A 23,236-nucleotide genomic window follows, 5' to 3' on the forward strand; every position below is an offset into this window, starting at 1 on the left:
TTAAACTAGTTAAAGTTTGTTTTATCATAACTGCTAATTGACTAGTCACCTCAACTAAAATAAGCACGTTTTTTTCAAATCACTGCTGTTTTCTCTGTCTTTTTATGTTTTGTAACAGAAATGTTCCTGTCAGATGAGCTGTAAGACAGCATGACATAATGCTCTCTGATGTAACATGAGTGAAAGCTAACATTTTGCAGTCTTATCCTGCTCTTATTGATGGCCATGTGCAGTCTCCCAAAGGCATGTCCACTTCTATTGAGCCATGCTAATTGTTTCCCTCTCAGATTTTGTTTCCTTCTGGAAGCAAGCCAGATATGTAATGAATCTAAACCTATATGTACAGAGTTGATCCTTCTCTCACTGAAGTCTATAGAATCCTTGTCATTGACTTCAATGGGAGTATGATCACACTCCTGGACACTTCAATACTCAGATACATTGTGTTATTGTTCAGAAAGGCTAGGATCTCAGGATCAACCCTTTCCACCACCCATCACCTCAGCTATTTTAATTAAAGTTAGATCCCTTGATTATCACAAATATCAAAGCTTTTATTTTAGGCCTAGAGAAAGAACAGGCAATGTTGTATTTGTACCTTGCCCAGAAAATTATTTGCATTAGAATACTTATGGAGGAAGAGCCATAAGGATATGTTCTGTGAGTGGTAAATTAAACAATGTCCTAGAGAAACCCATCTCCATGTCGTTTTGTGGAAGCAGTGACTATGAACATCAGAATAGCTCGCAGGTCCGAGGGCAATTCCGCACCACAGACCTGGCACGGACATGGCAGATCAGCTTACACTACACTCACCCTGGCACAGCCAGCTTTAGCAGTGCCAACATGAATAGCGTCTACTTGCTCTGCTGCTTCTGGCTCTCTTTTTCCTGTCAGTCACACGGGCTCCTGAGGATGAGTCAGTGATGCAGACGGCTTTTTCTTTTGTACAGTATTTTATGTAAAATGAACATAACAGGGTATTGCTTGTAATATTCCCGCAAAGGGTAGATCTCTTCTACCTATTTCAAGTATGCCTTAATCAAGGATTAAAAATCCCTTTGAAGCTATCCAGTTCAGAACTAGTCCCTGAGATAGTGCTTCTGTGTTACGATGAGAGGCAGTGTGTGAGGGCAGAGGCCGGATGAAAAGGCCTGAAGGAGCATAAGTTCAGTTTCTGCAATTTCGTATGCTTCACCTCACATAAGTAGTTGAATATTTGGTGATTTTTCAATTTGGTATTTCAAAACAACAACCACCATAATTCTATAAGAAACTATTATGTAGTATAGGCAAACCAGCTCTGAGAAGTACAGTATCTCACAAAGTGTTGCATTGTTAGGAGAAATAATGTCTTTAAGTATGTAATATCATAAATATCCTCTTGCATGTTTTACAGTTCCAGTTTGTACTATAATCTAAGTTTCTTAATTTACTTTAATTCAATTTGTTGTGTAAACTTTTATTTCTGTAACCTATCTGAATCATGTGCATGGGCTGAATGTGTTTAATTAGTAAATATATATACTATATATACTATTTAGAAAGTATTATTCTAATCAGCTGTACCTTAAAGCAAATGTTAATTGCATTTTTGTCACAGTTGTGACAATGCTGAATCACACCTATAGTTACTCACCCGATTGTGTTTGTTATTGATGCTGCAAGATGGTGGTTAGCTGCTCCGTTCTGAATATTGCTGTGCATAAATGTCAGCTACTGACATCATGACTCAGGCACAGGAGCTGCATCACCCTCCATTCCATCCCATTGCCCCATTAAAATCAGTAATTACTTTAATACTGTGCAAACTTATCAGTAAGATACGAAACATAAGGTACTAAATTTCCTGTGGTTAAGATTATTAGAACACATCATTTCAGTTCCAGTCATGAATGTCTTAGGCAGCTGTACTTTGAATTTATAATCTCCAGGGAATACGTATCTGTTGCGTCATTCCCACCCTGGTGATGTTAATGTATGTCATAGGTTGTGTATGTTTTGTGTGTGTAAATTTATTAACATAAAAAAGTGCAATGAAATTTGTATTCTACACATGCACGTGTTGTCATGCTACCTGTATTCTGATTATATTTAACTTTGCTAATGCTGTAATATTGTTTGCTATTTTATATTGTTAATTTTTCATAGGAGAATTATTCTTATATGTGCATTGCATAGGACAGTAGTGCCCATATTCTGATTTATATAAAATACAAATCTAAATAAGAAGCACAATTATGTGTATGGAAATAATACACCTGTCAAAAGGAATGTTTCATGATTTCTTGCAGTAGATCCATAAAATATCTTTTTTTTTTTTACGTGAAAGCTAAAATTCTTCCTGAAAAATGCATTTGTATTAACAAAGGTGATTGTTTTAACACTAAAATCTAATGTAGTGTCATCTGATCTTTCTAAATTCAATTCTTCCATCTTTGAAAATGAAACTTCTCTAATGACTACTGAGGAATTTATTGCCACTCATTCTCTTTCCTCAAGTTATGACTTAGGAATCTAATTTGGAAGGTAGTATTTGTCCTTAGTTGATGTCAGTTGACTCTGCAGTGGCAATTAAAGCACACTGAACTAAAAGGTTCTGTTTTAAATGCAAAGAAAGCATGAATCAAAGTAGCAGAGATGAACAAATTTGAAACCTTTTCTGGACTGATTCTGTGGTCACACGCAGACAAAAAATGCTGGAAAGCCTGCTGGATTACAGAAGTGATGCACAAAGTAATAACTGTCAGGGAAGGAAACATAGTTAAAGTAGACGATGCTCATGGAGCAGTTACAATGAGACAAATGGATTTTTTCCCCGTTTTCAGAACTGGGCTTTTTGATAATATGTTCTTTTAGTAATAGTATAAAACCCAAACTGCTTGAACTGCGTTACACTTTGCAGCCTCATGATGCAGGCATCCAGTGACAAAGATGGTAATAAAAAAACCTGTTGTAAGATCCTGATATGTGAGCAAGGCTGTCAGTGAAGTGGTCTGGGAGAATGGCATCAATAAAAAATGAAAGTCAAAGTGACAATACTGAAGTGATCAAATTTGGTACAGGCAGTTATCCTGTATGTTGCAGGAGTCTGGCAGAAGGGAAACAAAGAAGTCCTCGTCTCAAGTAGCTTGCCTACAGTTGAGTTGCTCCTATTCCAGTGAAGCTCAGAATAGAATTTCGATTATTGTCTCAGTATTTCACAAACAATGAAATCAGCACTTTCCTTTTATTTACCTGAGCTATACCATACTCTCTCATTCTACCAGCTGTTGCTAAGCAACTGTAACAGTAATAGTGATGTTTACCTAAAGCCTCAATTTATTTTACTTTATTTTAGAAAAGTAAACATAAAATCCACCATGTCCTCAGTGATCTCCATCTGCAGAATGAGTTTGCATCTATGAAGAATAGTCTTGTTTTAAAGGGCACTAAATCTGTCGCTAGCTCAGTGTTTTACAATATAGGATCTTACCCCCTGTAAAATAACTTTTTTCAGCACCATCTCCTACGTATTTCAAATCTGGTATACAACTTGCATTGTTTTCCTCTCTTTTTAATGCATTTTATTTCCTTCATTTTGATGAATCTTAAAAACAATTGGGGTAAATGCAAAGGAAGAACAAAGAGAGTTTGGAGAACTTTGTTTTACTGGGCTAAAATCATTACTTTTGAAGGAAAAGGGATAAAACAACTTCATATAATCTAGTTGCTTTTAACTAAGAACTTATTGCTTTGTCAGAAGAAAGGACTGTCAAGCTGTAGCCTTGAGAGAGCGATTATGGTATTTTTATTTTTTTTGTCTCTACTAGCCAGTGGCACTGAATTGATGGTGTTGTAGACTGGATTTTTAAAAAAGCATTAAAAGCCCTTTAAAAAAAATGTTTTCCTGCAGAGAAACATATTTTGCTGCATTTTATTTCCCCATTAGCTTGTGTGAATACTGATTTATTGGTCTTTTTGGACATTCCAGTATTGAAAAGGGAACATGAAATATCTTTTTCTCAATTTGTAATGGCAACATAATCCGGCTGATGTGTAATACGTGTTCCAGCATTGAGAACTTCATTAAAATAAAGAAAAAACTTCTACATACCAGCAATTAAGATGTTTTGCTCTGGTACACAGCAAAGCTACCATTATGGCAGGATTTGTTTCAGAACTTCTTGCTGAATAGTAATATTAATCTTTAGCCTTCCGGGCGATTTAATTTCAATCGGGTGCTGGATAAAGGCTTAAATATACATAGGAAATTGCACACAAAGCTATTGCCTGACTCTCAGAGTAGTAATCTGAGACTTTAAAAACAGTAGCTTTCCCATTTCATCAACACAATCAATGACTATATATCCTGCGGCTAGAAGTAAGGTCTGAATTTAAAATGTTTTATAGACTGATGAAGTTGCAGTCACTTTGTGAATGTCTGCATTAGAATTTAAGGTTATTACATGCATTCTAGCATTTACCAACCGTTCGTCTCATGTGAGATGGACCTAGTGAAGGTCCCAGACTGGTCACAGACAAAAATTGCAGGGTTTGAATGGATCTGTATTTAAAGGAAATCAATCTAAATTTTGCAATTTAGTTGCCATTTTTTCTCTATTTTTAGCTTTAGCTGCCAAGCTACAGAGTATTTAATGATTCAGAGGCAATTGATTGTGTTAGGAAGGGTTGAAGCCGGCAGCTGGCAGAGGTGAGGCTGACCCGTCTCCATGCCCCAGATGCAGGCAGTGGCAAGGCTGAGCAGCTTTTCCCAGCACACACACACAGAGCACACGTATACACCGCATACATATGTATACATACGGACAGCTACACAGATTAGCAGAGGCGGACACACTCAGCACTCACATGACCTCAGGCAGCACCAGCAGCCTCATCTTGTTTCCCCTCTCTGGCTGAGCAGTTTGGAGGTCCACCCACACACAGAGCTGACCATGACTCCCCTGGTCCCCAGTAGCCGCCCCCCCATGGTCTTGTCCTTGGAGAAACCCTCCTGGCTTTCCTTCCACATCACCTGCTCACCAGCTCATTTGGACGGACCACAGTGAGCACTCACACACTCACTCACAGGCCTGCGCTGGCTCCCAGTGCTGCACTGCAGACACACAGGCTCTGGCCCTGGTCCCACCTGGGGCTGGCACTTGGTCACCCACTGGGGTCTCCCCTGTCACTGGCCCCCAGGCACATGCACCCTCCGGCCCACGGTCCAGCCCAGCTGCTGGTACCCTGACCCACACTCATCCCAGGCTGGTACCACCCACAGGCCCCTACGACCCCTGTGGGGGCACAGCCAGACAGGCCACTATTTACACACGACCAGCTCTGTTTGTCCCCTCACACCTCTATTTTCCCACAGTTGTTCCTCCTCAAATCATCTAAATCCATCTCCTTCCCCACCTCTGGCTCCTCCCCTAAATATCCCATAATAAGTCTCGTGCAATCCCAAAACGCTCTTCCCCAGCATCCCAGCAACTCCCCCAGTCTATAAGGGATCTGGAGCTGCTCCTCTTGGCCCATCGTGGTGGGTGTCACACCTGGACACTGGGGCTGAGGCTGTCCTGGGACAGCCCCAGGCAAGGGCGTCCCTTCCTCTGAGTCCTTACTTTGCGTTCCCACCTGCCCTCGGGCCCTCTGTGCTCCTCCGGCCATATGGAGATGGGCCTGAGATGGGCTGAGGGCTTCCGGGATGGGCCGGGGAGGAGCTGGGTCAGGGTGGTGCTTGGGCTTCCCCATCTGCCATTGTCTCTCTGTGCTCCTTTGTGGGTGCACAGATGAGCTTTTTATCATATAACCTGACAGATCATTATTAATTATTTCAGATCAAATAAGTTTTAAACAATTTCTCACTAATTCTCTTGAAATGAATTATTTTTGCCTGGGTCCTGCAAAAAGATAACATCATGAGTAAATTTATACTGTTCTCATTTCACGTTGGGCTGGGACTGTCTTGAATATGTTTAAATATCTGTAGTATTGAAGCTTTGCCGCATCATTTCTCCCTGATGTTGAAAGGCGGTGACGGACACAGCAAGCAGATGCTGGCACAGTGCAGGCGGCTGCTTTGTGAGATCTTCGTGCTGCCGCTGCCGGCTGGGGCGTACTTCAGTTTTGCCAGCAAAGACAGTGGCTTGCAGTTGTGAATAAATCTTCAGTGATACCTAAATTAAAAAGAACTTTGTACTTTCTGATTTGGTTAATTCCTTGGAAAGTGCTTTTTAATGGTGTTGTGAGGTTTACTTAATAACTGATTTTTAAAGGACACTTGAAGTAACCAAATGCTGTTTAAAACCGTCCTCAGAAAATAGTGCCTTTGCTTCTCTGGCCATTTGACATTTCTGTTCTTGATTAAAGTTAAATTAGGAAATAACAATTTTACTGGGTAGTAACATTGTCAGAAGATAGCTTCGAGATATGCTAATTGAGGAAGAAGCGATAAGGGCCTGGTGTAGAACACGGCCAGCTGGCGGCAGGGGCTGGGGCGGGCCTGCAGGCCTCGGCAGAGGCAGGAAGTGCTGGGAGCTTTCAGGGGACATCAACAAACGTAACATATTAAAAAGCAAAAGAAAAGAAAAAAGGGTGGTTGCAACAAGGTGTGCAACCACCTGTTTATGTCTTACAGCTGTCTACTGTTCCACCATCTCAATTGATGGTGGCAACAATTTAAATCTGTAGTTACCTGTTGTAGTTCGAGAGGAAATCTTTTTTGTTCTATGTATCTATAACACATCTTTGCACTATCAGGAACATTTGGTTTTTACCTTTCTTGTTAAAAGTCATATTTGCAAAACTTGCTGTCATGAGCTTTGCTGCTCACAGTCTTTTAAGTTGCGGCTAATACTCATTGTGATACCGAAGTTCCTGCAAGTGTGTTGAATTAGAGGAGTCATAATTGCAAACGTGAGGTGCTCTGGGGACGTGAGATGCACATTTGAATTTTCTGTACAGGAGGGAGAATTTAAAATCTGTGAAGGCTCTAACCATCAACTTTTATAATTAAGGCCTCACAAATAAGGATAAAAGAGAGATGATGGAGTCAGGGATTCATCGTGCTATATATGCAAAGAAAGTGATTAATGCTGTTTTGTGCAGACTGACAGAGGGAGATAATCCCAAGGCAAGGTAGGTGAAGGCACATGTATCAGTGAGATCCCAGTAAGATTTAGGGGCTGCTGGGCCCTCTCTGAAAGCTTTCCTGGAAATAAAACGATAGTGTCCGAGAGCATTGGGATGGAGTCAGGGATTCATCGTGCTATGTATGCAAAGAAAGTGATTAATGCTGTTTTGTGCAGACTGACAGAGGGAGATAATCCCAAGGCAAGGTAGGTGAAGGCACATGTATCAGTGAGATCCCAGTAAGATTTAGGGGCTGCTGGGCCCTCTCTGAAAGCTTTCCTGGAAATAAAACGATAGTGTCCGAGAGCATTGTAGGCCAACATTGTAAAACTAAAAATTATTCTTCTTTTGAACACAGCTGAAGCAAGTAACCTGCAAGACAGCCTTGCTGGGCCAATAGATATTCAGAATATAAAGGGAAGATTAATGAAGACAGCAAAAAATACATATGTTTTGTTATTCCCATGCCTGAACTGTTCTTTGTGGAAAATTGTGGAAAGTTGAAAAATTGGCAGAACAGGTTATGGAACAAACAGACAAAATAAACAGTAATGTGACAAGCACCATGTGTTATTTAGAGTTTAAAAGACAATCAAGGAAAAAATTGCTGCACTGCTAATGTAATCTCCAGCTTCAATTCACCTGAGATGCTCATATTTAAAGGAACCGAGGGGAGTTAAGGAACTAAAAGCTGGAACACCTGAAACTTGTGTTAGGAAACTATATTAAAGAACAGAATAGATTGACACATGGTTAAATATGACATACTGAAGAAGAATCAAAGCTTTATTTTAAAACATTATGCTTTTCAAACCTATTGGAGTTCTCTGAACAAGTCAGACTGAATGTGGATAAAGGTGATCAGAATTTCCAAAAGACATTGAAAAAGGCTCCCTGTTAAAGATTGTAAAGTAAACAAATCATGTAGAGCATAAGAAAGTCTGTATATTGCTAAAAGGCTGGCTAAAAGTTACGCCTCACGGATAGGAGAAAACGGCCAGTTTTTACAATGGAGGGAGTCACCATGGCATCGCAGAGAGATCTATGCTGGCATCTGTGTTGTTCGTCACACTCATAAATGATCTGAAAAAGGAGGTAAGCAGTGAAATGACCATGATGATAGGAAATTATGAGTTAATGAAGATGAGGACCAATTGTGAAGAATTCCAAAAAAGGTCCTATGTGACCAAGTAGGGGGATGTTGAAGTAGTTGATGATGAAATTCAGAGTAGATGAATGTGATGTGATGCACATAGTTATAAACTGTAGGAAATCTACAGAGGAAAAAAACATAATAAATCCTAATTTTCCATGTAAAATGACAGACTCTAGCCTCACTGTAATTCTGGAGGAAAGGAATCTTGGTTATAACACATAGTCCTATAAAAATGTCAAGTTAATGCTTACCTTAGCAAAAGAAGAGATCAAATTAGTAGGAGAACAGAAAAAGGATTAAAAATATCACTGTGTAAATGATGTGTATACATTTTCAATATTACAAGAACTTCTGGTATCTCTATCGCATGAAGGGTGTAACAAAGCTGCAAAAGATTCAGAGAAAGGTGATAAAATGGCTTTAGTACAAAGAACAGCTATAAAAAGTAGAAATTTTGAACTGGGGAAAAAAAAGAAGCTGGGACTTAATAAAAGTCAATAAGATGGTAAGTGGCATAGAAAGCATCAATAAGAATCATCTGTATGTGCGCTTTTCATACAAAAACTTAGTGGGGCATCAAGTGAACCTAACAGATGGTAGCTGCTGAACAAACACAAAGAAGGGTTTTTCATGTTTTAGGATTCCCTCTACAATGCGTTAAAGATGCTAGAAGTTAGCATAGACTCAGAGGATGACTGGACGAGTTCATGGAAAAGAAATCTATCAAGGGCTATTAAACAGGAAGACGAAGCTACTGGAATGTGTTCCTTTTAAGAAATCTCTGAGATGCAGATCTTGAAGGGGAGGGGAGTTTTCTGGTGAAGTCTTTCCTAGGTACCTCCTTTGGCTTGCTATTGGAGAAAAGATACTGAGCTGAATGAGCCTTTGATCTGGCCGATGCAGCTGTTCTTATTTACTTATTAAACTCACTAATAAAACTGTAACTCATATTAGAATGTATTTTAAAGAATGAGGGAGATACAATCTTGCTAGAGATCTCTTCTCAGCCTCACTACTAGTTGCTGCCTTCCTCTGTAGCTGCAGAATGGAAGATGCTACTCATGGTCACAAGAAGAATAAATGTGACTTCATTTTCATTATCATGATTGTTTAAAATTTCTTTAGCATCACTGACTTTACTATAGTTAGTTTTGGCGCATTTTATAGTTTGTTCAAAATGCATATATCTTGCAAAAATTGCTTTCTATGTAAATATGTGTATGTATGCATATACATCTGTTTATATGTATAAATATATCAGTGTTCCACAGAATACCTTATGAATTACAAGAAGAGAAGTGGTTGTCTTTTTTCTTGTTTCTTGTAGAAGCATTTGAAACTTAAAAAAAAAAATTAATGAATCTGTATTTGCTAGTTCTAATTATTAGATACGGTAAACGGTGGGGAGGGGAGGGGGTTGGGTGTGTGTGTGATAAAATAGTCATGATAACTATAAAGGCCCAGGAAAATAAAAGTCCAATATTTAGAAAATATTTTGTAAGTTTGTATTTTGTGAAGTTTATTCAAAATCTTATGGCAAAACTGTACTTAAATTCTACTGATTCTTAGTGATTCTACCACCCATCTGACCTCAGCGTTTAAGGGAAAATTGCAGTGTTTTAAGTTTTCTTTCTCACTTAGGGGTCACAACTGAGAAACATTGAGCCTGAGCAGGTGAAAATAGGGCTGGTACAGGATATGCAAAGAACCTTTCTAAGCTAAAATAAGGCTGAAATCAGTGTAAATAATTTTCAACTACAAGCCAAGAGTGTCAGTTTTCTTAAATTACACTTTTTACATCATAAAGTTAAAATAGCTGTCCTGAAATATCTTCTTACAGACAACATATGACAGAAAATGAATGCTAACAGCATAGTTTATATTCATATAAGCAACAATGTGGTGTCATACTAATAAAATTTTGGCAGTCTAATACACCTTTAATATTAAAATAATTCAGTGTACTGATATTGTATTCAATCAATGACTGCACATCTTGTGAAAAATGGCAACATTTATTTTTTTATTTGACACAAGGGTCAGAGCTAAAGTGAATTGTATGGGTAGATCTTCTTTTTAGGGTGTATTCAGTCATATTCAGCCTACATTCTCTTCTGTGCTTACATTCAGCCCAGCAGAACTACTTAAACTCTGCTGATATTAATATTCTTTTAATATTTTCTTGTTGGTATGTTCAGTTTCTTTACTTTGTTGACCCTTTCTGCTATTAAGGCACCCATAAGAAACAAAATATTCTTAATTAATCTCATCAGTGTCCTCTTACTGGTCTGTGGTGTCTCTGCAGTCAGAAACTGCATTTTTTGTGGGATATTGCATTGCCAACTCCTATCTAATTTGCTGCCACCTGTCACCCAGAAGTCTCTTCATTCCTGATCTCCAAGTATACCCTCTTACTGAAACTCTCTTAAGTGATTTGGTGCTGAATTTACTCGTTGGCAGAGGTGTAACATTTGACTGTTCTGAAGGTTTTAGACTTACATATATTGACAAAATAAATATTATACAGATAGCAGCTGATCCTTTTTTCCCAATACTGCTCTGTTAACATGCTTCATCTCTTAGCCGGGCAGGGACAGACCTAGAAGGATGTCAGTTTTCTGGGCCTGCACAGTTCTTAAAGTCTCTCTGAGTATTGCTTAGTTCAGAAGAGAGATCCTCTTTGCAGTTGTCAGTGTGCAGCAATGAGATTGCCAGGAGTTAACCGTGTATTAAATTTATTCTAGGATTTTTACCAGGGTTTTTACTGAACACTAAATAAATAAGTATGTATTTATATATGCCCATATAAAATTAAGAGCAAACCTAAATAGCATTTCACAGTAATCATTTTCCTTTATGGTTCTCCTTTGCCTTGTGTTTCTTGGGTACAAAGTGAATAGGCAGCATGTTTATGAATAGTTTCAGAACTGGAGGGATATATAAACAGGAGAGCAAAAGCAAACTGGAGAAAGAAAGGACTATGGGGTGGTAAGAAATGCTTAAGTTAAACAGGGGTAAAGTGTTGGCTGCCTTGTTTATCATTAGGTTTTGTTTATTTTCCAAGAGAATAATGCACAATAACTTGAATCTACAGTAAGGAGTACAAAACACCTTTTGGAATAAAACTGAGAGCAATCACTGACAGTTGCAAAAACTTCTGCGAGCAGGTAGCAAGCGCCTCTGTAAGGAGGCTGCTGGGCTATAGGCATTTTGGGGGTGGGAGGGCTCACTTACCGCCCCAGCAATATTCAGTTGTATTAAGCCAGCTGTAGGGTTCCCTAAGAGATTGGGGAGGTAATTTGTTAATCTCCCTGGAAGTCAGAAATGTAGTTTACATATGGCATTTACATACGCAATTACATATGTTGTATTACGTTCTTTATGCACCAGAATTACAAATTTCTGCTCCTAGAAGGTGTCTCTGTCTTTGGTAGATTTTAGACGAATTGCTAACTTGAACTTGATAGCTCTCCTCTTTCAAAACAACCCTTTCACACTGAGTGGTGGGAAAGCTGCTGTGCAGCATGGCTTGCAGGGGGTACTTGATTTACACAAACCAATTTCTGGATGTTGGTGACATGAAGTAGCTCATTAGAGTATTAGGGTGGTGGGCTGTCACTATAATTTTCCTTTTCTGTTTTCAGAATGTTATTTCTGTAGTAATTAAATTATTTTAAATTGCTTGTGACACTTGTATGACATTTCCCCTGTAGTTGTAGGAAGCGGAATACAATGCAAAGCATCTGCAAGAATGCTGACAAGTTACAGTGAACAGTACATAGCTGAAACATTCATGCTAAGTTCCTTCTTCAAGAATGTCTAATAATACCAATATTTTATTAAAGTAGTATGAATCAATTGGTAAATATGCAAGAGAAGATTTTTACTTTAAATGCCTCCTGAATCCCCATAGCCTTCATTAGAGTTTTTGTTATATTTGAAATTTAGTAGAAAATTATTACTTACTAGTTCTTTAGTTTTAGCAGCAAATCCCTTATATTAAATCCATTTTATTAAGATTTAGAAACCTCCCACAAGCATTTGATAGCACTGCTCTGAAAGATTCAGTCTCAGAGACCTACTGCTGGGCAGTTAAAATTGCAGCCTGAAATACTTTTCTAGTTTAGGTATAACAATAAAATGCTGGGATTATACTTGTTCTGAAGTGCTTAAAATGCATGTAATAATCCAAGCATTACAGTGCACAGAATGTCCTTAAACTTTTATCTGTTCAAATATTTCATTAACGCTTCTCTCCAGCTCTGAGCCAGTACAACTATTGTGTGTGGAATTAACAAAATCAAGTAGGAAATTAGCAAGAGTGTTGCACTGTAAGTCAAGGTTTCTTGCTGAGGACTTCCCGTTAATGAGTTACTATACCCTCACAAGGTCTGTAAGGTGTACAAACCAGACACAAATGCCTGCTGAGTAAACCCTTAACGTTATTTTTTAAGAATCCTAAAAAAAACCCCAAACACGTGCCTGATCACAATACACACGACACTAAAAATGTTATACCACAGAATTTTTGCTATGTTTTTGAAGTATAAAAATCTTAATGATGGTTGCAACAGAATGCGTAATAAATGTGTGTCTACATTTTGCTCTCTGTGTTGAAAGTATGTTTCAGAACAGCAGAAACTCTATTACTTTGGTATTTGTATAAAAACTTTATAAATGGCATTCACCAAAAAACTCTGAATGCTCTCTGGCATTAAAACTGTCAGTCTGTTGAACTTACGGCATCAAGGCTAATGCTTAAATTTCACATTTGGATGAATAAGTCATACATTGTTAATACTACATAATCTCAAATAATGATTCATTGCATAAAAAGATGGTAGGTGCCTCAGAAAATCCAGCATTAGGGGTTTTGAATCCAGAGGGAAGAGTGGTATAAATGCAATTTTATGTGGTGTTTGTAATCTAGAAAAAATATTATAAAATTAAGTTTACATATAGTTACTCATGTAAGAATATATACCGGAGGAGGGGAAAAACACCAAAATACCTATTTTCCTTTCTTCTATTTCAGGTCAGAACTGTGGAGGCTTAGTACAGGGACCAAATGGTACTATAGAAAGCCCTGGATTTCCTCATGGTTATCCAAATTATGCCAACTGCACTTGGATCATTATCACAGGAGAACGTAACAGGATACAATTGTCATTTCATACTTTTGCCCTCGAGGAAGATTTTGATATTTTGTCAATTTACGATGGGCAGCCACAGCAAGGCAATTTAAAAGTGAGGTAAGGTAACTTTTTTCTTTCTTAATTTCTCTCTCTCTCTCTCTCTTTACCTCTGTCTTTCTCTCCTGAATATATGTTCTGATGATATGTTACAACTACGTTGTGTTTCCTTAGTTCTTCCCCAGCCAAGGGGATAGCAGTGCCCCAAGATCTCACAGCAAAAGACATTAATCCAAGTTTCAGAGCCTTATGGCCCTAGCTTGTGTACCAGTAGCATCAGTCATACTTAAAATTTGCACAATTCAAGATCAGTTTTGGTAAAGGCCCTGAGCACAGGAGTATCCCACATTGCAGTAGCTTATTTTTATTTATCTGTCCCCTGATGAAATCCAGATTCGGCCCAGGGACCCTTTCCTGAAGGCACCTCTCCCCAGTTTTTGAAACAACTCTTACTGAGATCATGCTTTACTTTTCTACCATGCCTACAGTATTTGAATTAGAGGTTGGGTATGCTCCTTGTGTTAACAGTGTCCCAGTGTCTCTCACGGAATGTGGCACAGAAGAAGTGGTGGGCGATACAGTAGTTTGTGAGAGGCACAATCTCTTTAGTGTGTTAGGCAACCTCTGGAAATGCTTGCCAGATTAAATCCTTCAGGTGACTATTGCCTGCCTTGCAGATGAGTTGGGCTGTAAATGGTTTGACTGAATCTCTAAGTAAATACAATTATTAAGCAATTAAGGACCTTTAAAGGACAGAAACCAGGGAGTCTTATATGTCCAAATACCACTGAGGTTACGAAGAGGCTTTATGGAAGGTTTTTGATCTTGAAGCTTTTCACAACTTCAGATTTTGGTGCATTAATTTCATTGGTGTCTTCTTTTGGGTTCCTCGGTCATTTGCTGGATCTGGACTGCAGAGCTGGAAAGCAAACATTGCTATCACTGCTGCTCTGTCATTTTCTATTCAGGCATGAGATTTATGGAGCACTGTAAAACATTGCTGTCAGTCCTGTTGTCCGATTACTCTTTTACATGCTGATGATTTATATCATACTGCTAAAACAAATGTGTGAACATCACCAATTTGGTCCACATTTTAGTGGGTATCATCACGTATTTTTGACAAGAACAATGTTCTGATTAATTGTTGACTCAGTTCAAAAAGTTTTGAAAACTGTGGAAGGTAGTACAAAGCTACCAGTCCTTGAGTTGCAGAATATACGTGCTTCATTTACTATACTTAATTGACCTTTAGTACTTGTATCACCTTTATACAAGGACTAATATTTCTTTTTCAGTCAAAGGTTTTTCTTATCAATAGCTAACATGCCTGCTTGTTTTGCACTACTCTGTCAGTAGAAAATTGTTTCAAGGAAGAGCACCAACTGATGTTCTGTGGGTATGAGCATAGAAGACAGAAATTCCTAAGTATGATATTGATCCCACTGAAGTCATTGCAATTGCCACTGATTTAAGTGAAACAAGGATTTCATTTCCAACTTCCAACAGTGAAGCAGATATTTTATTTATCCTTGCTTGTATTTGCCAATTAGTTACCTTCATAAATAGTATTATAAGGGAAAAAGCATTTGTTGGCTTTGCAGCATGCAGAGGTTAAAAAAGCAGAATTTGAATGACAGGTTTCTATTGACTTATCTCATACCCTGTGACATACCCTTTGTTGCACAAAGCAAATTCACAGGTGTACCCCTCTACAATTGCACATTTCAAGACAATTCACTCAGCAAATATTGGAAAATTATAGTCTTGGTTTTTTAGCTGACAGCATGCAAATGCAAGAAAGCATCTTGGAACTTCTGCTTCAGGGTATGTTTTTTTTCTATAGATAAAAATACTCTACTAGATTTTGGGTAATTATATTTCTTCAGCCATCATGCAAAATCTGGAGGTTTTCCTTAAAAATAGCTGTGTAACTATATAGCTCTCACAAACTGTAATAATTAAGTAATATTCATCCCATATTTTGTATAGTATTTTTCAGCTGCTAAAGCAAAATTGGATAAAAATGAATAGTACATTCAACTAGTTTACTGTGCTGCCTGAAGGACCTTTTTGTATGCTAAATGTGCACCAGGATACTTTCACTACAAGTTGATTGTAAAACTCAAGAAAATAGAACCATATATAAAATATATTGAAATGATAAGGGAAAGGAATAAATTGTTTTAAGCTGTTTGTGTGGAGGAAGAAAAGAGAAACAGGTAGTTGTAAAATGTATGAACTTCTTCAGTTAGTGCATTATTAAAGCATGTACTGATTTAAGGGATAAATTACACATGGTAGCTATCATAGGTTATTGTAAGCTATGTTATGAGGAGGTTGAGAAGTAAGATACTAGTAGGAAGAACAATGTAAACAAAAGATAAGGCACTAAAAGTGCTATTTTACCTCTTCCTATTTGTCTAGATAAAACCCAACTAGCATTCTGTCATTCTGTATAATTACTGAGATCTGCGGTCCAAAATTGTCCTTAAAAAGATTGCTACAGCTGCTTTATTTTTATCACTGTAAGGTTCATAGAACACAAAACAGGATTTGATATATGTGTATATATGTATAAAAGAGGAAAAGTGAAATTTTAAGTCTAATGCCACCTGTCACAATATTGCTTTGTAGGTTACAGTAGTCTTAATTGTATAGGCAAACATGAAGTTAGATAATGAATTTCACCATATATTATAACCAAAACAGCTGTCTCAGTTCTACGTTATTGAAAAAAACGTTATCGTAAAGCTTAAGTATTGCATTATCAGTTGATGGCGAAAGATTTCAAAATACAACCAAATTCTAATTAAGCTGGGAAAAGATGTAAAATGTATTTTTTATTTGCACTGTGAATTGCCGCTTGTTATATGCAGTTAACCATCAGCACGCAGAATTCATATGGATGAAACTCTTGTGAAGAAGAGATGTAAGTGTGGTGCACTGAGACAACAAAGTTATTACTCAGTTGTATTCCTTGTGAATTGTTTCCCTAAGTAAGAGTTGCGTTCAGTAGTTAGTGTAGTTCAGGTGCTAGCAAATATTTATTTTGAGTTTTTTCTTTGTTGTATATATCAGATATAATAGTAAATGGTAATATTTTTAAATAGAAATCAGAACTGTATCAATGGGACATAGGGAGTAGGGACACGGGCCAGCTCTGAAGAGGCTCAGTGTATAGGCAGATGTGAACTGACAGTACTGACCTATTGACTTGTGTACTGCCAATGGATACGTTACCTTCCACAAGCAAGTGAATTCAAAACAGACATTTCAACAGTTTATGGATTTCAAAAGTAATTTCAGGGCTGGTATCTTAGCTTAAGTAATTTTACAGTATATTTTTCCTCTATGCAGAATTCCTGAATAGGGGTTTCATACAGAGGTATAGGGAAACTGTAACGGGACTGGGTAAATAGAAGTGCGTGTATCAAATCCTCTGTTGCTGAAGAGGTGAGGTGGGCTGTAAGTGGGGTGTTAAGACCTTGAACTGTGAACGCTACAGACATGGTGAACTGAGACTTTGTATGTGCTATCGCCTTCATCTCAGTTTATGTCCTGAGATTCCACATTTTTTTCTATGTCAAATACAGGTAAATGCTGTAATCTCTGTGTTACTGTGTCTGTTGGTAAAAGTTACTTTTTTAGTATCACACACTCAGTTTACTTAAGAGTTAGTTACGGAAGATCTGTGCAATATACTCTGGAATAATCTTTTTCAAATAATCAATTCAAATTTTCAGACAGTCCCGAAAAACTCTTAAAAATGGATTACAAGCAATTTTTTTGTTTTCTTACACAGAAAAGCTGCTAATTAAATTATATACACTGATGGGAAGATGCAAATGTACAGACTTTAATATTTTTTGTTGTGTGTATATGCAGCTGTCAGTTATTTTGGACATACGTGATATATATTATTTGGAAAGTGATTTTAAAATGTCTGCTTGCCTTCATGGTTTCTCAGGCCTTCTAAGCATTATTTAGTTTACTGCAGCCTAGGTAATAATATAATAGATGCTGCTTGTTATTACTTATATTAGTTGAAATAAACATTTTTGTTTAAATGGAGCAGTAATACAAATGATGGAAGTTGCTAATGGAGCATGTAATAAAATAAAGCTTACCAAAAATTTTCTGATATACATTCATATACAATGAATGTTAAATAGCAACATGTTCCCTCTGCTTTCTTATTATGTAGAAATAATAGGAATTAAATGTAAATTTTTCACAGTATTCACTTTTCCTGTCTCCAGCAAGCACTAAACCATACGTATATTCTGCACTTCATAATCCAACCATGGAGATAAAAAATGTTCACTGAAGTTAAAGTTTGGGCTCCTGTTTACTATTAAACCTCTTTTATCTTAACAAACCAAGATTTATCATGCATTCAACACATTTTAAAATTTTATTTTTGTTTGTTTGATTTATTTTTTGGTTGTTTATTATTTGTTTGTTTCTTCGGAAAACGATTTCTATCTTCCTTCTCTCCAGGATCAAAAGAACAATGAAGCAATGAGGGGGTGACTGACTTTTGTTCAGAACTGCTGACACTGCAGCAGCAGGAGCTTTGTGCAGTTTACAGTTCTTTATTTCTTTTTGGTTTCCTTCCCCATGAAAATGTCGTATGTCATTTTTTTTACCTTTTCATTGCACATCATTTTCTACAAGTTGATTTCAATGTACAGGATTTTTGTGTGTGTGTGAGCTGGTGATTTGTGAAGAAAAGTGTAGGAATGAGCATAGTAGCCATTTTTTTTCCAGCTGAAGCTTACCTAGAACACAACACAAATTAACAGAAACTGAGTTAGTGTGCAAATTTGTAAAACAAGATTATTACATGATTTTAGCAGGATATTCTGGTATTTTGTACTTCTGTAAGTAAAGGAAAACTATTATTGTATGATTATGCAAATTGATTACTGAGTTCCTGCCAGTAGAGATGCCTATCAATGAGTATCATTCCCCTTTTTATGTTAAAACACATTTTTATTGGCTTTTTCACCTATTAAAGTATTAGGAAGAAGGAATCATTTATAGTAGAGGGCTAAAATGTGATTCATTATATACCACACAGCTATTTTGGGAAAGAAAGGAAACTATGACCTGATCAGCTAAATGCTGACCAGGTAGTTTCTGCCAACAGAAAAAAGAGCATGCAATGGAAGGAAAGATAATTTATGTGTGCAATACTGGCAGGTTCAAGATCATATATGGCAAATTTTTTTTCACAGCTGGATAAAAGGCAAAAATACATTTCCCAAAATATTTTTAGCTTCCTAATTCAAAATCTTAAGCTTGCTAATTTTGTTGGCAAGCCTACATACTAAAAAGATTTAATGAAAAATTTATTAAATATAAAGTCAAATAAGGAGTCTGCTTACTAACAACAAGCTACTTCACCAAGAATTATAGGTTATATTAATTACATGGTTTAGGCTGATACTAAATGATGGTCAACTACAAAAGAATATAATACTTCTTTTTTCCAAAAACCATGGAGTATTATTTGAACTCCCACCTAAGAAAATCCATTTCACATTTAAGGAACTATTATTTCTTGGAAAAAAAAAAGATTAGATTCATTTAACAAGTCAAAGCAATGCATGAATTTTTACTGCAAAATTCTGCATCAGTTGCTTAAAGCTTTTATAATGTAGTTGTTTAAGTCAGCACATTTTTCTTTAAAAAATGAATGTGACACCATAATGAAAATGTAGCTGTGTTCAATTTCTTTGTCCTCTGTGGAGGCAGATCTCTTTTTTTCATCTGAAACTGGCCATAGTACATCTTCAGAGAATTTACAGGTGTTGCTTCTTTGCCTTTTCCGTACTTTTCAAACTGGACCTGTGTAACTGACAGCAGTGATTTGGTGCATTTGCTTGTAGTGTTTCATCATCAAAAGTTTTACTAGTAAGGGGCTGAAAAGGGGAGAGTTGGGATGTGGCTCCATAAAATGTTAATTTCTATAGTTTTAGAAACTTTAGCATGTGTTAGGTAATCTTACTGTTTCATAGCTGTACAACTGAATTCGATTTAAGGGGATAATAACAAAATTGGTATATAAACACCTTTCTAATAAAGTAGAGAAGCATTACTCAGTATCTAAAGATACCTCATCGTAGCCTGCTGAGAAAGAGGTGTTCTTCTTTATGAAGAGCTTCTAAGTGTTTCACATGACAATGTTTTAGAGTAGACCTTTGATTTCAGATAAGAGGTGAACATTTACCTCCCTTGTTATTTGTTATTGCATATGGATATATTACAAATAATTACATTTATTTCTATATGTTACAAAAAATCATATTTATGATCATACTAAGCCAAACACCCATACATTCCTTGATTAGTTATTTTACAAAACAGAACACCTTGGGTATCCATTATCCAGTATTTAAGCTACAAAATCACAGAAAATTGCAAGTTGTGAGTGTGGGTATGGATGTTTATGTACCTGGGTTTTGAAGAGCTCAGTTTACATCTTTGCTTTTCCTGAAATCTCAGAATAAGGTTTAAATGTTGCTTCAGTATTGGCCAAGTATAAGAAAGCGGTCTTCACTGGTATGATGTCTGCTTGATGTGCACAGGGAACTCTATGATTGACACTATTTTATGGAAAGCCTCTTCGATTCTGTCAGACTGATGAGTTTTTAACCTACAGAAGTACAAATACTTTTAAGATTTTTTTTGAACGCTGCTCATTACACAATTTGGTGTCTCATGCTTTTTTGAGAGGGTTATATATTTTCATTTTCCCTTCATTTGTGTTAGTTTCTGAAGCTCCTAAAACCCCCACGATTTGGCATAGTAACAATATATACACATTAGTTTGATAATGGATCAGTAAGAAAATAAAGTAAGAATCCATTAAGAATGCAGATAAACACAGTTTGGGGAATTACAGCTCTTAAAACTTAGATGCACTTTAGTGTAGCTCGGTGATACAATTGACACCAAAAATTTCAGACAACTTTCTGACTAAACAGGTGATAACATTAACTTGATTGCTGGTTGTGTAAGGAATTTTTACTCTTAAATACATTAATATTTGACAGCGAGGACAATTGCTTACCTTTATTACCTGTCACCTAAGCATATAGGTGACATATTATTATGTCACATACATATGTGTACATACATATTATGTACACATGCAGTGTATATAAAGCAGTTTTATATCAGTCTTTCTGCATCTCCCATTTTGTTCAAAAAGAGACTCCTTTTTATTTTAGATGATACATGTTGAATTGACATAATTACATACAGAAGCCCTGCTCATCAGCATCCCTAAATGCTGTGTGTACAATGACTATTACAACAGCTCTTGGTCAGAGATCAGTCAGTTCCTTTTGCTTATATACTGACTGCAAGCTATAATTAAATTACAGCCGTTAGAAAACTTGCAGATGGACTCCTCAATGAGAAGAAAGTCCAGTTGTCAAAATCTGTCCCCTTTTGAGATTTGTTACTGTACATCCTTATTGTGGGATTTTTCAAAGTTTCTATATAACTGTCATAGATAACTTTTTAATTAGTACCTAACCTGTATGCTATGAAGGAATTTTGACTGCTTGTTTGTTTTAGAGAGGAAAAACATATTTTATCTGTTAACTGGCAAATTAAAGGAAAAAAAAGCTTTATAAAATGTAATAACTGATTCGCCATATTTCTGATGCATGTAATTAGGTTAAACTGTGAATCATGTTCTTACTGTCATCTGGTAATTACCTGCCTATCTTAACTGAGTCTTGTGATTATTGACTGTATATTCATAGCCTGGGTTTGGGTCACCCTGTGCTGGACCAGAATGTAGTGATCACGGGACAGATAGAGTATCATAAATGTTCAGGTGCTGGAGAGGAACTTTGCCGTCTCTCTGCTCTGAATTGCTGCATTGGAAATTCAGCATCCTCTCCTCTGCGAGACAGTCACACACAATCAATTCCACTTTTAAAACAAATTTTGTAGACAAGTGTTCTCATAATCTTGCAGCTCTTGATATTAGAGACTTTCCTCAGTTTTCATCCTATTCGTATTCACAAGAGCAACTGCTAACTTTATTAGGGGCCTTGGGTTTTGACAGTGATGTTTTTCCCACTTAATGGAGACTAAAATATACTTCTGCTGAAGTCCCGGGTTATTCTTGCACTCATACTTTCATTTGAGTGAAAACTATGTATGCTCATCTAAGTTCAACTCAATGAATTTATTAAGAAAACTAACTAGTCAGTGGCTAACTGACTAGAAGCACATACATTGAAAGTGACACTGATCATAAGGGAAGTGAAGGCAAATTTTGATAATAGGTTCAATACTAACTTGACACAGGGAACAGCAACCTTAGAAGACCTCTTACTGTTGACCGTCTACTCTTTTCATTGATTTATCAACATTCTCTTCCATCTGCATATAAGTTGGTCTTTCAGCAAAAAGATAATTAAAAAAAAAATTTCTTTGCTTATCTCCCACCCCCAACACACACCTATGCACTGTGGTTTTCTTTGCAGAATCTAGGGTGACCAGTGTCATGAAAGAAAAGCAAAATGGCGAAGAAAATAACAGATGCCAATATTAGACTGCGTGTTTGTTTTAGTTGCTAAGACAGGCTGGTTCTCTAGGCTTCTGAAAAATATCCTTAATATGGCCATAAATAATAATAAAACATTAATAGACACTATTTTAAAATGCATTTAATATTTTTAATTTCTTGAGGTAATTCTCTAATTCATGAGTTAGAGAAAAAAACATGTTATAGGACTGGTTGGTGAGTACATTAAAGTTAAGTCTAATAAAAAACACACAAAAACTGTTCTTAAAACTTGTAATTTTTAACAGTTACATTTGAATGCTGAAGTTAAAAGTCTCATAGGTATATTTTTTTTTTAAAGCAACTAATTTTAGCAGATGTTGTTTAGAGTATTGAATTACAAAACAGCAAAGCACCTTTTAAATTGATAATTAAAATAATGAAAAACAGGGGGCACAATAGTCTCATTGATCCAGAATAATTCTTATTGATAAGGGTTCTTTGAAATATGCCTGTAGGTATTAAAGTTTCCATTACTCAAAGCATAGCCTCCTAAATACTGCCCGCAAAAATGTCCATAAAGTATGTGTGCGTATCAGTGTTTACCTTTCGACATAACTTTCAGCTGATCATACCTCTCTCAAAATAGTACAGTGAGAGTGGAATTTCTTTTATTTTTCCCATGGATTTTTAAAGCAACTTCAGCACTTTCTGTGGCTTCCATTGTGTTATTTTGTTGAAAGTGAATTTTATCTCTCACTTTCCACAAAGACAGAATGACATTAGGATTTTCTCAGTCACCCTTTCCTCACCCCTGGAACTGAGATATGTTATTTACTGTTTGGGCAAGGAAAACCTTTCATATTCATAGGGCTCGTAGACAGAATAGCAAGACCATTGGGGGGTGCATGAGGTGAGAACTGAGGAATAATAGGGGAAGGGAAGAGAAAGTGGGGGATACCAAAACCAATGTGTTAAAAAGATTATAGGTATGCTAAACCATGCATTTAGGCACATATACATAATATAACTCCTGCACTGAAAGACTGTAATTTAGTATAGAAATTGTTTTTCCACCATGCCTACTGTATGCTTCCAGTAGCTCAGGACTGGTTTTGTCCTATTTCACTGCAGAATGTATGGCTGAGCTATTAATTTTGATACAAACTGTATAAGCATGGGAAATCTGGTTAAGAAGTCCCCATTTGTAGTAGAGCAGATGTATTATCAGTGACA

The 23,236-nt window shown here is 36.8% G+C and overlaps 1 protein-coding gene across 1 annotated transcript in view; it reads left to right on the top strand.

Moving 5' to 3' along the window:
* CSMD1 (CUB and Sushi multiple domains 1) overlaps nucleotides 1-23,236 on the top strand; it is a 1,345,565-nt gene that overhangs the window by 238,201 nt on the left and 1,084,128 nt on the right. The window contains 1 exon segment of the mRNA XM_019474454.1: nucleotides 13,308-13,524. Within this exon segment, the coding sequence (XP_019329999.1) occupies nucleotides 13,308-13,524 (217 nt within the window).

The sequence above is a fragment of the Aptenodytes forsteri genome, unplaced genomic scaffold, assembly GCF_000699145.1.
Source record: "Aptenodytes forsteri isolate BGI_AS27 unplaced genomic scaffold, ASM69914v1 Scaffold100, whole genome shotgun sequence".
Classification (NCBI taxonomy): domain Eukaryota; kingdom Metazoa; phylum Chordata; class Aves; order Sphenisciformes; family Spheniscidae; genus Aptenodytes; species Aptenodytes forsteri.